Source organism: Limulus polyphemus, unplaced genomic scaffold (assembly GCF_000517525.1).
Source record: "Limulus polyphemus unplaced genomic scaffold, Limulus_polyphemus-2.1.2 Scaffold52, whole genome shotgun sequence".
Classification (NCBI taxonomy): Eukaryota; Metazoa; Arthropoda; class Merostomata; order Xiphosura; family Limulidae; genus Limulus; species Limulus polyphemus.
This window is the reverse complement of record NW_013665662.1, coordinates 647,200-661,188: the sequence shown is the minus strand read 5'-3', so window position 1 is coordinate 661,188 and position 13,989 is coordinate 647,200. Positions and strand designations below refer to the sequence as shown.

Below are 13,989 nucleotides of genomic sequence, written 5' to 3'. Positions count from 1 at the left end.
GTGTAGTAGTAAGTAGTATTTTGATTTATAGTGACTTTTCTTCTATCTACTACATTAGACCAAGGTTGCAACATGGAAAGCTTTACAGCGTATTGTCGTTGAAAGTAAAGTGTATGGTTTATTAAGTTGGAGATTCTTTCTAATCTAGTACATTATGTACCAAGATTGCAACATGGAAAGCTTTACAGCGTATTGTCGTTGAAAGTGTATGGTTTATTAAGTTGGAGATTCTTTCTAATCTAGTACATTAGGTACCAAGATTGCAACATGGAAAGCTTTACAGCGTATTGTCGTTGAAAGTAAAGTATATGATTTATTAAGTTGGAGATTCTTTCTAATCTAGTACATTAGGTACCAAGATTGCAACATGGAAAGCTTTACAGCGTATTGTCGTTGAAAGTAAAGTATATGATTTATTAAGTTGGAGATTCTTTCTAATATATTAATACTTGCTATAGGGAGATCCAGGTGCTATTGGAGAGCCAGGACCTCTAGGTCTTCAAGGATTCAAGGTATGGTGTGAATATTTAGCACAAGGTTATTACATCATAAATAAAATTTTTATAAAAATAGCTGCGTCAAAAATAATAATGGAGTCGTTAAGATTCAATAAAATCGCCAAAATCTTTGTAAACACCTTTTCTATCTAGAAATTCAACCATCCCATAACGACTAATGATGAAATGAAAAGAAAAAAAAAGAAAAATATCAAAATATCTTTGAGGCACGCTGTATTATGGCTTACGACCTATACATAATGAAGTCAGTAGCCAGAAATACTTATATCAGTCAATATAAAATTTGGAAAACCAAAGCCAAATAGTATATTTATATATATGTATATATATATTCGATTTGTTCTGATAAAAGTAGACTAATAATGCCTGTTTATGCGACTCATGACGATTTTAGATTTATTATTGTTATAATCGGAAATATTTGGTATAAGATAACTTATTATGATTGTTCGAAATGATCTCAGAACCTTCATACATATTATTATATAGAGAAGTTAAAACTTAGACAGAAGGTTGTAGTTATTCATGTAATATGCACCAAAAACATATACAAGTTGAAAGTAGCCTGTCAGGATTGCTAACAATGACTACTCGACACATGTACATCACACTACACTTCCCCACCACACACACACACACATCCAAACGTTCATGTTAGGTCATTAGAATGTGTAATACGCATTAAATATTAGTTCAATCTGGCTACTACACTGATCATAAGACTATATGACATTCATTAAATTACATCCTCGTTCAAGTTGTTCTACTAAAATGTTCACATTAATCTTGTAACATACAACCAATAAAACACAGGTTCAGTTAGAGCCATGAAAGAGTTAACAATTGCCACGTGACATATATATAACTAATGACTTGTACACTTTTTAACTTATCGTGTAAAGCTTATTTCTTTCTTAAGCCCATATAATAATGGTCTATATTCATATCTTTACATTTAGGGAGACCCGGGAGAAAAGGGTTCCTTTGGGCCTTCCGGACCACCAGGACCTCCTGTAAGTTGTAAATGTTTCTGTTACAGTATTAAGAAAACAACTAAGATGAAGCTTTTTATACAGTGATTAACATGAGTTAGAATGTATGTATATATATATATGTAATATGTATTAATGTAACATTACTGGTATATTATATACTCGTTTTGCTCTGTTAAACTCGAAGAGATGAGCACTAGTTTTTTTTTAAATGTTAGTTGTTTGTTAACTACAAAGCTACACAATGGGCTATTTGTGCTCTACGCGCCATGGATATCGAAACCCAATTGTAATGCATGTTCTCCAGTCTCATAATCTTAAAGTATTTGATAATGACTCCCACTCGACAAGATTCATCGTCATGAAGATTGTAACCAATTTCAGAGTTCTTTGTAGCATCACAATTTTCATATTGAAATGGTAGATATATTTATATAATTTTGGTGTTTTTCTATGTGAGGGTCCACCAGGAAAAGACGGAGTAGCAGTGGTTGGCACAGAGGACACCCTGTTGATTCCAGTAAGTAATTTTCGTTAACGCATTATATTAGGAAAATAATAGCAGATCTATACAATTAAAATGATCCTATCACAAGAGTTAGTTGCATCTGAAATCAAATATAAACAGATCTATACAATTAAAATGATTCTACCACAAGAGTTAGTTGCATCTGAAACCAAATATAAGCAGATCTATACAGTTAAAATGATTCTACCACAAGAATTAGTTGCATCTGAAAGCAAATATAAGCAGATCTGTACAATTAAAATGATTCTACCACAAGAGCTAGTTGCATCTGAAACCAAATATAAGCAGATCTATACAGTTAAAATGATTCTACCACAAGAATTAGTTGCATCTGAAACCAAATATAAGCAGATCTATACAATTAAAATGATTCTACCACAAGAGCTAGTTGCATCTGAAACCAAATATAAGCAGATCTATACAGTTAAAATTATTCTACCACAAGAATTAGTTGCATCTGAAACCAAATATAAGCAGATCTATACAATTAAAATGATTCTACCACAAGAGCTAGTTGCATCTGAAGACAATTTTATAAAAGAAGTCACAAAGAAAACTTTTTATTATTTTATCAAAAAAGAATTGAATAGAAGACTCTTAGGAACTGTTAATTTTGAATAAAAGTCACCAGAATTTTGTGTAGAAGCGTTTCATTAGATGTTATGTTCAATAAAATTTCAAGAAGCATTTCGGTTTCTTTTCTTTTTTTTTTTTGAGAAAAATGTTACCTGGAAGAGACACAGAAATCAGAAAGTATTTCTTTGCTCATACGCTTTCATGTTGAAGAAAAAACACTAAAAAGATTTGAAGAACTCTCGTATTTAAAATGCTTTCTCAGGACATTACAATAAGAGATATTACTTTAGATTTTCAAAGTGTTAATTGTTCTATTCCCTGAACATATACCGTCGTTAAAATTTACCCTAATATGTTATTTAATAATAAAACATTCTGTTTTCTTGTGTTAAACGCAATATTTCGAGATTTTTTTATCTTGTGTAATGTGATGAATATCGGATGAAGTTCACGTCAGTTAGTTAGTTAGTTTGTTTGTTTATTGTGAAGCACAAAGCTGCACAATGGGCTATCCGTGCTTTTCCCACTAAATATATCGAAATCCGGACTTTAGCGTTATAAGCCTTCAGACTTATCGCTGAACCACTGGGTGAGGTGCGGGTAGGGGTGCAAGTTGACACTATACGTCACATTTATTGATCACTCTGAAGGCTATAACACCTCACAGATTCTGCAAACTTGCGGGGTTTAATGACAACTGATTATATGAATATCAACTATGTTGTGACACTTTGGAACAGTTTCACTAATTCGATATCCAACAAGTAATAAATATCCCGACTTACCTTTTCATTGCCTGAAAGTTTTTGTTTTAATGTTGAAGGTGTTTCTATTGCTTTAACTAATAAATATTGCTTCTCTGTCTGATAACAATATGTGCTAAACACGATTCGACAATATAAGGATTTAATTAAAAGTTTGTTTAACGCTTTTTTTTCTAAGATTTTAGTAGATTTATAATATCGAACGAGTAAAACAACAATAGGCAAGATTTGGATCGTTTCTCAGGGTGACTTAAAAGTTTGGCCCCAGATAGTTTTTCATTCAGTGCTCTTAGCCAGAATATCAATAGACATATCTCTGTTGGAAATGCTATTTGTTTCCAGACTGATAAAAAATTTTCAGGCAAAATATCAGGAGTGTTTCGGTTGACGCACTTGTAACTGAAAAGGTCACTTGTACTTAAGTTTCAATATTGTTTATAAACTTCATTTCAATGCCTAACAGTCTTACTATTAAGTAATCGATACACTTTTAGATCCATATTTAGCTATTAGAGAGCTATCTGCGCTAGACGTTCTTAATTTATAAGTGCTAAACTAAAGGGAAGGCAGCTAGTCAACACCACCCACAGCCAACTCAGGAGGTACTATAATCGAATAATAGGATTGATCATCACATTATAACACTCCACGGCTAAAGGTCGAGCATATTCATTGATGGGATTCAGATCCACACTCCATAGATTGCAAGTGCCTTAATTACCATGCCATGCCAAGTTATATAAATATTTCTGTTTTACTTTTAGAAAAATGGTACTTCTCAATATTTATTTTAATGCCATTTTATATAAAAAAAAAATAGTTTTCAAAATATTTTCAGGGACCTCCGGGTCCAAAAGGAGATCCTGGTGAACCAGGCCTACCAGGCCTTCAAGTAAGTTAAGATAATTGTTTTTTGTTTTTTTGTATTTTGATTGAAATATAGTATTTTAAATAATTGATTATAAGCTTTTATATTTCAGCGCGTTAGGCTTTTAGTATTAAACCTAAAAATTACTTAAATACATAACAAAAACGCTTTACGTACCAATAACATCACTTATAACTTGCTCTTGTAATTAATTTAATTTAATTAATACTAATTGATATTTTATTTTACCTTATGTTTCCGTTTTCACTTATGTCTTTATAAAGTTGGATAGTCTTGATTATAATTAATTGAATAAAGAAGATAAATTACACTGTATAAATAATAACTTCCTACTAGTTTCACGTGTTATTTCGTGGGCATAGTTTGACGAGATAAGATACCAATATAATGAAATGTTAATACTGCTTTAATAGGATAAGTTTCCGAAATATCTTGAAACTTTTGATTAGATAAAACGATGATAAACTGTCATGTTGTTTTCACCTTTTCCCTCAAATTCAACCCTTTAAGTTTCGAAGTCTTTTTAAAAGCTTGTGATGGAAAAAAACAATGAAAACAGTGAAAATCTTGTTATAGGTTGTGAACTTGTTTTCACTTTTTTTCTCATTTTTGACTCCCTAAGTTTCGAAAGCTGGAAACAATTCAGGATCCAAGATACATACAAGATATTTTACGAAGAAGCCATTCTGAAAATTATCAAATGGTCAGCTCTCTCTTAGGACAACCTTAAAGGGATCATTTTGAGAATTTCTTTATAATTTTTTTTTAACTCCCGAAAATTCAAACTCTAAGAAGGCATGGAGAAACTGTCGCGTTGTTGTTCTCTAATTCTTTCGTGGTAGCATTGGTCAATACAAGTACTTCAAGGTCAAAGATAAGGGCGTTTATAAGCAGCTTCTAAAGGTCACAGTATAGTGCAAGTCGTAATGAAAAAGTATAATGCCTTTCAAGTTTAAAAGATTGGCACGAGATTTATGCATGTGCTGTAAGGGATTTAATGTAAAAAAGGCTGAATAGGTTGAGTAATATGTTTGATCAATTAACCATTTTAATGATAATAAGAACTGAACGATGTCTAAGATTACCACAAGTCTTGTAAATATTCACAAAACTTGATAATATACAGGTTTAACTCTTTTTAAAGTACCACAAAACACATGCAATGTCTAGGCCTAACATGAACTGTGCAAAGTATTACATGAGTCGCATAGGTTTATCAGTAATCGTTTTATGGATAACGCAAGAGCTAAATAACGCCCAGGTTTACCACAGCCCCTGTAAAAGCTAAAAAAAAAGAGATGAATAATTAATAGATATAACAATGGTCATTTTAATGGGCACAAAAAAGCAGAATAATGAGGGATATTACATGGGTTTAATATCGTATAGGTTTACCAATATCCGTATGAAGAATCACAAGAGCTGAATGTTCCATACATTGAGCACATACCCGTTTAAATTGTATGTTTGTTTTTAATTATGCACAAAGCTACACAAGGGCTATCTGTGCTCTGCCCACCACGGGTATCGAAACCCAGTTTCTAGCGTTGTAAGTCCGCAGACATACCGCTGAGCCGTTTAAATAATCACAAGTTGTTGTTTTTTGTCCAATCATTAAAGTCTTAAGAACGACTTCCACTAAACTTATTCTTCCATAAGTTTAAGTAAACCAATAACAATTCATTTACTTTAAGCGCCTGTTTTAAGTATCGAAAATGTGTTCTTTTGAAACCGAAATATTTATCACCTTCTGAAGAAGTTAGTATGAAACTTGATTTACAAAAACTAAAACATACTTATTATCTTTACGGTTTCAATGCTAAGATATATTTTGAAATTCTGGAGTTTTGTTCCCAAATATTTTAATTCTCTGCTTCTGTTTCTAAAGGGAGAAAAGGGAAGTCCGGGAGAAATAGGATTTCCAGGACAAAACGGTGAAAAGGTTTGTTTGCTATCATTCCGTCTTACACTCTCTGTTTGTTAGGTTTAATTTTATACGGTTCTTAAGAACTTATTTAAAAACAATGAATATATATTATTTATTTTATATTCTAGGTAAAGTACCATACTTCCTCTTACGAATATAACACTATGTGATATGATATCAGTAAGAATTCTTAAATTTGTATTGTATTATTTTTCAGACCTTCTAATATGTTGTTTTCCCTTTATAACTACGGTGTTTTTGTACCTATCTCTACCTGAATTGTTTTTATCAATAATTCCTTATCTGAGTTCAAACTTCAACAAGGTACTATTAACCCTGAATGAGATATTTGTTTTTAGTATTACGATGTTAAACCGTTATCACTAATTTAGAGGATGTGTTTCGGAATATTCTAGGCCCAGCTCTTTATGATTAAAACAATTAGGATACACGCATTGTTTTCCTGCTATGAGACGCCACCACCACACCAGTACTTGAACAGATTTGACACTTTCTCTTCGTCGCGATATTCTAGCTCGATTCTTTAGGTGTTTAAGTTTTTTGAAGCCCCAAAATGACCAAGTACAATACCTGAAAGCATTAGGAACTAAAAGAAGAACACTTGAAATGTGCAGTCTGGTAAAGCTGATGTAGTGCTAATTGGGGGACAACATTTAGGAAACAATAAACAATGATTCTTATATGAATGTTTTATAGACAGCGATATCGAATTTCAGATTTGAGGTAACTTAAACTGTATACAAACACAGAATAATTTCCTTACCATTTTTCCCTTATCTCCTTTGGCACCTTTATCTCCTTTGTCTCCTTCGCTTCCCTACACAATTGGAAATGCGAAAAATTTAGAGCTAGATCATCTAACTATTATAAACATAATAGAAAACAAAATTATTTATGCCAGATTATTCAGTTTTTGAATAACTTATTCGCTACCAGAAGAATGAACAAAGCTAATTTCGCAACGAACTTAAATATACATGCATAGACAAAATAAATAACTTCAGTTTTGAGAGAAACAAGATTCTACTATTTGTATCTGCTAATTTGTTATGTATAAATTATCAAATATTTTATATATATACTATGAAGTTATATTTGTTTTAAATTTACAAATTTTTCATATTTTGAAATACCTCATTTTCTACATTTCTATTTCGTTCACTAATTCATCATGAACAATAAAGAATTCTGTGTTCATTGTAAATTATTTTATTTATCTTATAAGCTTTGGCTTTTGAAGGAACACCAATGGTTTACTGTATCTCACATGTATATTTTTCATTTTTTCTATTGTTTATGTTTTACAAAAAAAGGTAATACCAAAAATAAGTAACAACCTGACTAATTTCAAACCATATCAAATATTCAAATACTGCGATTAAAGAAAGTACTGGTATTATGGACAGTAAAAATTATGTTGATCATTCATACCAATACAAACTATTAATTAATGTCTGGACATTTTTCCAAATTTTGGGAAAAGTATGAGCTATATGTACAAACGAATTAGGCTAGAGTTAATTAATGTTAGATTGAATTATTGAGTTAGTGAATCTATTAGTCAGTTAACGGTTAATCAGGGACTGATTTAACCTGTTTGTCCGTTACTGGGAGTAGGATTGTTAAAAGTTGTGACCATTGAATCTGCATGTTGAAGAAGCAACAGTTGTGAAGCTAGGCCTGTAGATAAACACTGGTTAAACTGATTGTGGAATTTGAAGAAATAAACATTTTTGTCATCGTTAGATATACTGGACTTTCCCTTATTCGTTTTCCAAAATAATTCTAAAGAGTTTATCCCATCAATAGAAACCATAGTGTCAATCAATATGGCTAGATTTTGTTATCTGGAATTTTAACACTTGGTCTGATGAAATTTAAAATTAATATGTTAATTTTCATACACACAAACCCATATATATATGTGTGTGTGTGTCCGAAAACTTTATTCTTATAACATAAAAGAAAAGATGCTGAACAATTCAAGATTCGAACCTAAACCATTAACAGTCTATTGCGTTACGTATAACGCTCAGTCCTTCTGATTTGTACTATCTTTGCAATCCTCCTGGCAAGATAATACTGAAAATTAACATTCTAACTCTGCGTAAAGTCAAACCCAAAAGTGTCTTAATCGGCGATTCTGGAAGTAGTCTGCCATAAACTTACCTGAATAAGTTTTTATTCACTATAGGGACGCAGAGGTAAACGTGGTCAACCAGGGAAGCCAGGACTTCAAGGAGAAGCGGTAGGATTCTTCACACTGTTATATATATAAGGATAAATAATTGACGGAGTAATTTCAGAGCATTAATTTACGAAACTTAGATTGTATTCATATCAAACAAATATAATTTTACTTATTTTCGTGCAAATTTCTTGAACATTTACAGCCAATTCGTAATAATAATGAAATGAAAGAATATTTTTTACATGTAAACATTAGTTTACATTTACAAGTTCATTGTCTAAAACACGTTCATGTATGGTTTTTGAAGGAAATGTTTGCTATAACAATGTCATTATAATCATACTAAACCGCATATGTTTTTCCCCATACATTCAGCCCATTATTGATTTCGAATCAGAGGTGAGTAAAAGCAACCTTTCAGATCTGCCTTTTGTTTGTCACAAGTTATTGCTCATGAAGGATTTTGTTCAATGCCAAACATTGTCAGAAATGCAAGGGGGGTAAAAACAGCAGATTCTGATAATTATTGTTAGGCCTAAAAGAACCACATTTTCTGTCAGCTGTAAAATGCTCATGAAGGATTTTGTTCAATGCCAAACATTGTCAGAAATGCAACGGGGATAAAAACAGCAGATTCTGATAATTATTGTTAGGCCTAAAAAAACCACATTTTCTGTTAGCTGTAAAATACATATCTGAAGCATGTTGTACGTGCGCTTTAGTTAACTACAACATAAGGATAATCAGGATGAGCGATTGAAACTAAAATATTTTATTTATGTTAAAGTTTTAGAATTCTATAGGCCTAACAAAAGTGATGGGAATCAATTGTGACACCATCAATATTCTAAAGTTACAGTTTTGATAGGCCAATAATAGGCGAATTAATGGGTACCAATAGGTTTAATATTCATGATAAAAATCACACTCTACTTTTTTTTTTCATGTTTCTTAATCAAACACACCTTCGGTGTGAAAAAAGGTGCGGACAAAAAGGATGGAGTGTGCGATTTAAAGAAATGAAATCAAAACTGACACCCAAACTTATAGCTATACTTATAGCATTGATATGAATTTTACAGCAAATATTCATTCATTAATTATCCAGGCCGCGTTTTTTGTTCAACGTGGGGTATGATGGTGAGTAAAACAACATACGCAGCCTAACTAACTCAATCCTTTTTTGACCGCACCTTTTTTCACATCTAAGGTGTTTTTGATTACATATCATGACTTTTTGTCAATACATACCAACAAACCAAAGCAAGTAAGAAAGTGACACTCGAAAGTAACAAACATTAGCTTTAGGATCGCAACCTTATTATTCGGAATAGACCTTTACTTCACAGAACCAATCAGATTTTTTAAAATATATGATGGTAGTTTCCTCTTTAAAACAGTGTTAATAGCTTCCTTTATAATAGCGTTTCCCGGTGGGACAGCGGTAAGTCTTCGGATTTACAATGCTAAAATCAGGGGTTTGATTCCCCTCGGTGGACACAGCAAACAGCCCGATGTGTCTTTGCTATAAGAAAACACACGCACCTTTATATTAGCGCCATGGAATTTAGATAAACAGTTTCTTGTCATCAGTCCCATGCAATCGGTACAGCCGTATCAAGCATCATTATTTATGCTAATTGTTTAAGCTAATGTCACGTGACGCTAAACGCTCTTTAGTTAGGATAATTTCGTGAAATTTAATTAATTTGTGCTGAAAAGTTGGCAATGAATAATCAATAATAACCGTTCACCCATATGAGTTTTTGAAAACTTGAGCGAGAAACTGCTAACCTAGTTTGCTTGGCCTAACAAATACTCGTGTATCTGCACGTACTTTCACCTTATAGTTTTGCTGCTCTAAGTCAGCCGTCTTTAATCCGAGTGACAAAAACTAAAAACGGTCTACTTTTACTCTTAGGTGAAGTTGTAGTAAAAATGTTAGACCGATAACTCACGTGACTTTTTGCGTAGACGTTCGTAAAAAATTTCGTCAAATTTGAGCGGTTTTTGTTGAATAACTTTACACATGGAGCTTATATTTACACAAAATGAGACTCCTAATTGTAGGTTGTAAAACTCTATCAGTGTACCAAATTTGAAAAAAATCAATCAAAGTTAAGTGTGTTCTTCTATCAAATAAAGTTTCCGTACTTTTGGTGCGAAGAAGAAGAAAAAACAGGAAGAAACTCAATTAAAATTGGAGATATTTTATCTCAGGTATTTGTTAATGGGTTGCCTTGACATTTGGTATGTGAAGTCAATGTCCAGTAGAGCACATCCACTGAAAATATATGGTAGTTTGGATTACCACAGTCCGAGATACAGAAGGTTTAAAATCGCTAAACTATCACACCTGTTAATAACACAATGTGTCCTGCAGCAGGTTGTTTGAAGGTTTAAAATCGCTAAACTACCACTCCTGTTAATAACACAATGTGTCCTGCAGCAGGTTGTTTGAAGGTTTAAAATCGCTAAACTACCACTCCTGTTAATAACACAATGTGTCCTGCAGCAGGTTGTTTGAAGGTTTAAAATCGCTAAACTATCACTCCTGTTAATAACACAATGTGTCCTGCAGCAGGTTGTTTTGGTCGCACGATACACTACCGCGTGTCTTGATGAATAATGTATTTCAAATCATTAGTTTGTTTGATTGTTTTCAATTTCGCGCAAAGCTACACGATAGATATCTGCGCTCGCCGTCCCTAATTTAGCAGTGAAAGACTAGAGGGAAGGCAGCTAGTCATCACCACCCACCGCCAACTCTTGGGCTACTCTTTTACCAACGAATAGTGGGATTGACCATCACATTATAACGCCCCTACGGCTGGAAGGGCGGGCAGGTTTGGTGGGACAGGGATTTGAACCCGCGACCCTCATGAGTCGAGCGCCCTAACCACCTGGCCATGCCGGGCCAAATCATTAGAGAGGAATGTGAAAGGAATCTGCAGTGATTTTTATCTTGAACATTAGTATCAGCATTCTGTTTTACACAGAAGACTGGAAACGTGGTCTGAATGTAAAATTAGGAAATCCAAACTTTTATTCTGTAAGAGCTGTTAAAATAACTATATCTCATGGGAATCTGGATTTTCATCCTGAACAGCGCCTCATGCTAAAATACCAGGTCAAATACCCTTAAAGTTAAGAAACAGCTATCCATATTTTAAAGAGAAGACAACCAGTTAGCAAGATCCGTTGTCTTCACAGATTATCTAGACTGATAGTGGGACTGATTTCACTCTTATCACGCTTTCACAATCAGCGTGTGCAACCGCAGATCACGAATCAAACGTCAAACCTTGGGCCTTCTAATCTGCACCCTAACCACCAGGCCACGCCCGGCCCTACATATGTTAATTAATAATGCTTTTTCCTTTTCATTATTTGAACAAAATCAATGTTTTCTTTAAATGGAGAGTTTTGTGGGCTAAGACCACTTGTACCTTAATTCATAATTCCTTATCTTTACTTATAATCAGATTATGCAAATTCTTAAAGCCACTGAGAAAACGCTAGTTATTACAAATAATAAAAATAATTAATAGTGATATTAAAACCGTACTGACTGAATTTATTCAAAATAGGTGAATATAGAAGGACTGTCAAGTTTTTAAATATATTTCGCGTAAAACTAATTTACTTAACCAAGTTAGCTAAATGTTTTAGTTAAATGTACTATCTTGTTGTTTGTTTGTTTCAGATTTGTTTTATTACATTTCTATGCCCTTTTGATTGTTTGTTTTTAATTAAGCACAAAGCTACACAATGGGCTATCTGTGCTCTGACCACTACGGGTATCGAAACCCGGATTCTAGCATTGTAAGTCCGCAGACATACCACTGTACCACTGGGGGGGGGGGGCGCCCTTTTGATATTTCTAATTTAAATAAAATTTGTTTTTAGCACTTCGTATTGTTATTGCTTCGAAAAAGTCACTGAACTACTGCCAATTTTAGATCACTATTTTATCGTGTATCTGATAAAATTGTCAAAATAAACATTTGAAAATGATTAGTGATGTTTCTTTCTGATTAAACAAAACAGTATTTAGAATAATGTACACACAAAGGAACGGTATAGATATATAGATACACGTCCTAGTTCACTGAATACATCACCATGTATGCGTGTATTAACGTATACCACCTTCTATTTAACATAATATTATTATTTATATTTTATTGCATGTTAGTATAGTGACTTACTTGTTTTATGAAAGTGTTATCTGTCGTGATTTAACTTCCTTCTTTCAATATCAGGGGCCTCCAGGCGCACCAGGACCTATTGGACAGGAGGGTCCTCAAGGGAAACCGGTAAGTTTATGCTCATGTTAAAATAAAATAACAGCATTTGAAGAGTACATAATATCACTCTCGGTACAACAAACAAGATTGCTTGCTTCCCCACAAGGTCCAGGATAATCCAACATGATGCGGATAAATTAATAAATTCACGTTAACTCTTAATATGCCCATTATGAAAAAAACCGCAAAACATCTACAGTTTACATGAGTTGTACCACAGATTTTATGCCTTTTATCAGCTTTCAGCGTTCATAAACAATAACTTTTAAAGTACTATACTGCAAATATGAATAGCATTTCAAAGAATGTTTCGTCTTTAATTGTTCAGCCCAACGGATGAGGTCTGGTATTAAAAAAAAAGGTCTCTAGGGCAGTAACGTGTGAGAGACAAAAGATAGGTCTAAACTATTTACTTGTTCCTCTGCCAGTTTCAGTATAATTCAGTGTATTATGGATAATTCATTAAATTATTTGTTCTTTTATCAGTTGAGTATACTTCAACTAACATTGGAGAAGTTAATAATTCAGTGTATTATGGATAATTCACTAAATGATTTGTTCTTTTATCAGTTGAGTATACTTCAACTAACATTGGAGAAGTTAATAATTCAGTGTATTGTGGATAATTCACTAAATTATTTGTTCTTTTATCAGTTGAGTGTACTTCAACTAACATTGGAGAAGTTAATAATTCAGTGTATTGTGGATAATTCACTAAATTATTTGTTCTTTTATCAGTTGAGTATACTTCAACTAACATTGGAGAAGTTAATAATTCAGTGTATTATGGATAATGCACTAAATTATTTGTTCTTTTATCAGTTGAGTATACTTCAACTAACATTGGATAAGTTAATAATTCAGTGTATTATGGATAATTCACTAAATTATTTATTCTTTTATCAGTTGAGTATACTTCAACTAACATTGGATAAGTTAATAAATCTTGCATGTCAAAGATGAGGGAAAACTTTTCTGCTTAACTTGAAAGTAATTTTACCTAATATGACATGAGTCTACCCCCTGAAAAGTGACTTAGTGGTGTCTGTAAGGGGGACAAATCCTACCTTAACTTTATAAAGTGTAAAGGACTTCAGAAGCTACAAGTTCACGCGAACTTATTACAAGTATCCTTTCATTTTTTCGCTGCAATTCTATTGTTTTATTCATGTTTCATCGGTACGCGTAACAACATACTGAACCAGTTCTTCTCTTGTGGACTTCTTTTCAGATACTTGTTTAAATTCAAACAGAAAACGCAACATTTCTCAT

General features: G+C 32.8%; 1 protein-coding gene across 1 annotated transcript in view; it reads left to right on the top strand.

Moving 5' to 3' along the window:
* LOC106463331 (collagen alpha-1(I) chain-like) overlaps positions 1 to 13,989 on the top strand; it is a 79,618-nt gene that overhangs the window by 38,150 nt on the left and 27,479 nt on the right. The window contains exons 15-21 of the mRNA XM_022391275.1: positions 459 to 512; positions 1,478 to 1,531; positions 1,971 to 2,030; positions 4,218 to 4,271; positions 6,157 to 6,210; positions 8,411 to 8,464; positions 12,673 to 12,726. Of these exons, the coding sequence (XP_022246983.1) occupies positions 459 to 512; positions 1,478 to 1,531; positions 1,971 to 2,030; positions 4,218 to 4,271; positions 6,157 to 6,210; positions 8,411 to 8,464; positions 12,673 to 12,726 (384 nt within the window). The remainder of the gene's footprint in view (positions 1 to 458; positions 513 to 1,477; positions 1,532 to 1,970; positions 2,031 to 4,217; positions 4,272 to 6,156; positions 6,211 to 8,410; positions 8,465 to 12,672; positions 12,727 to 13,989) is intronic.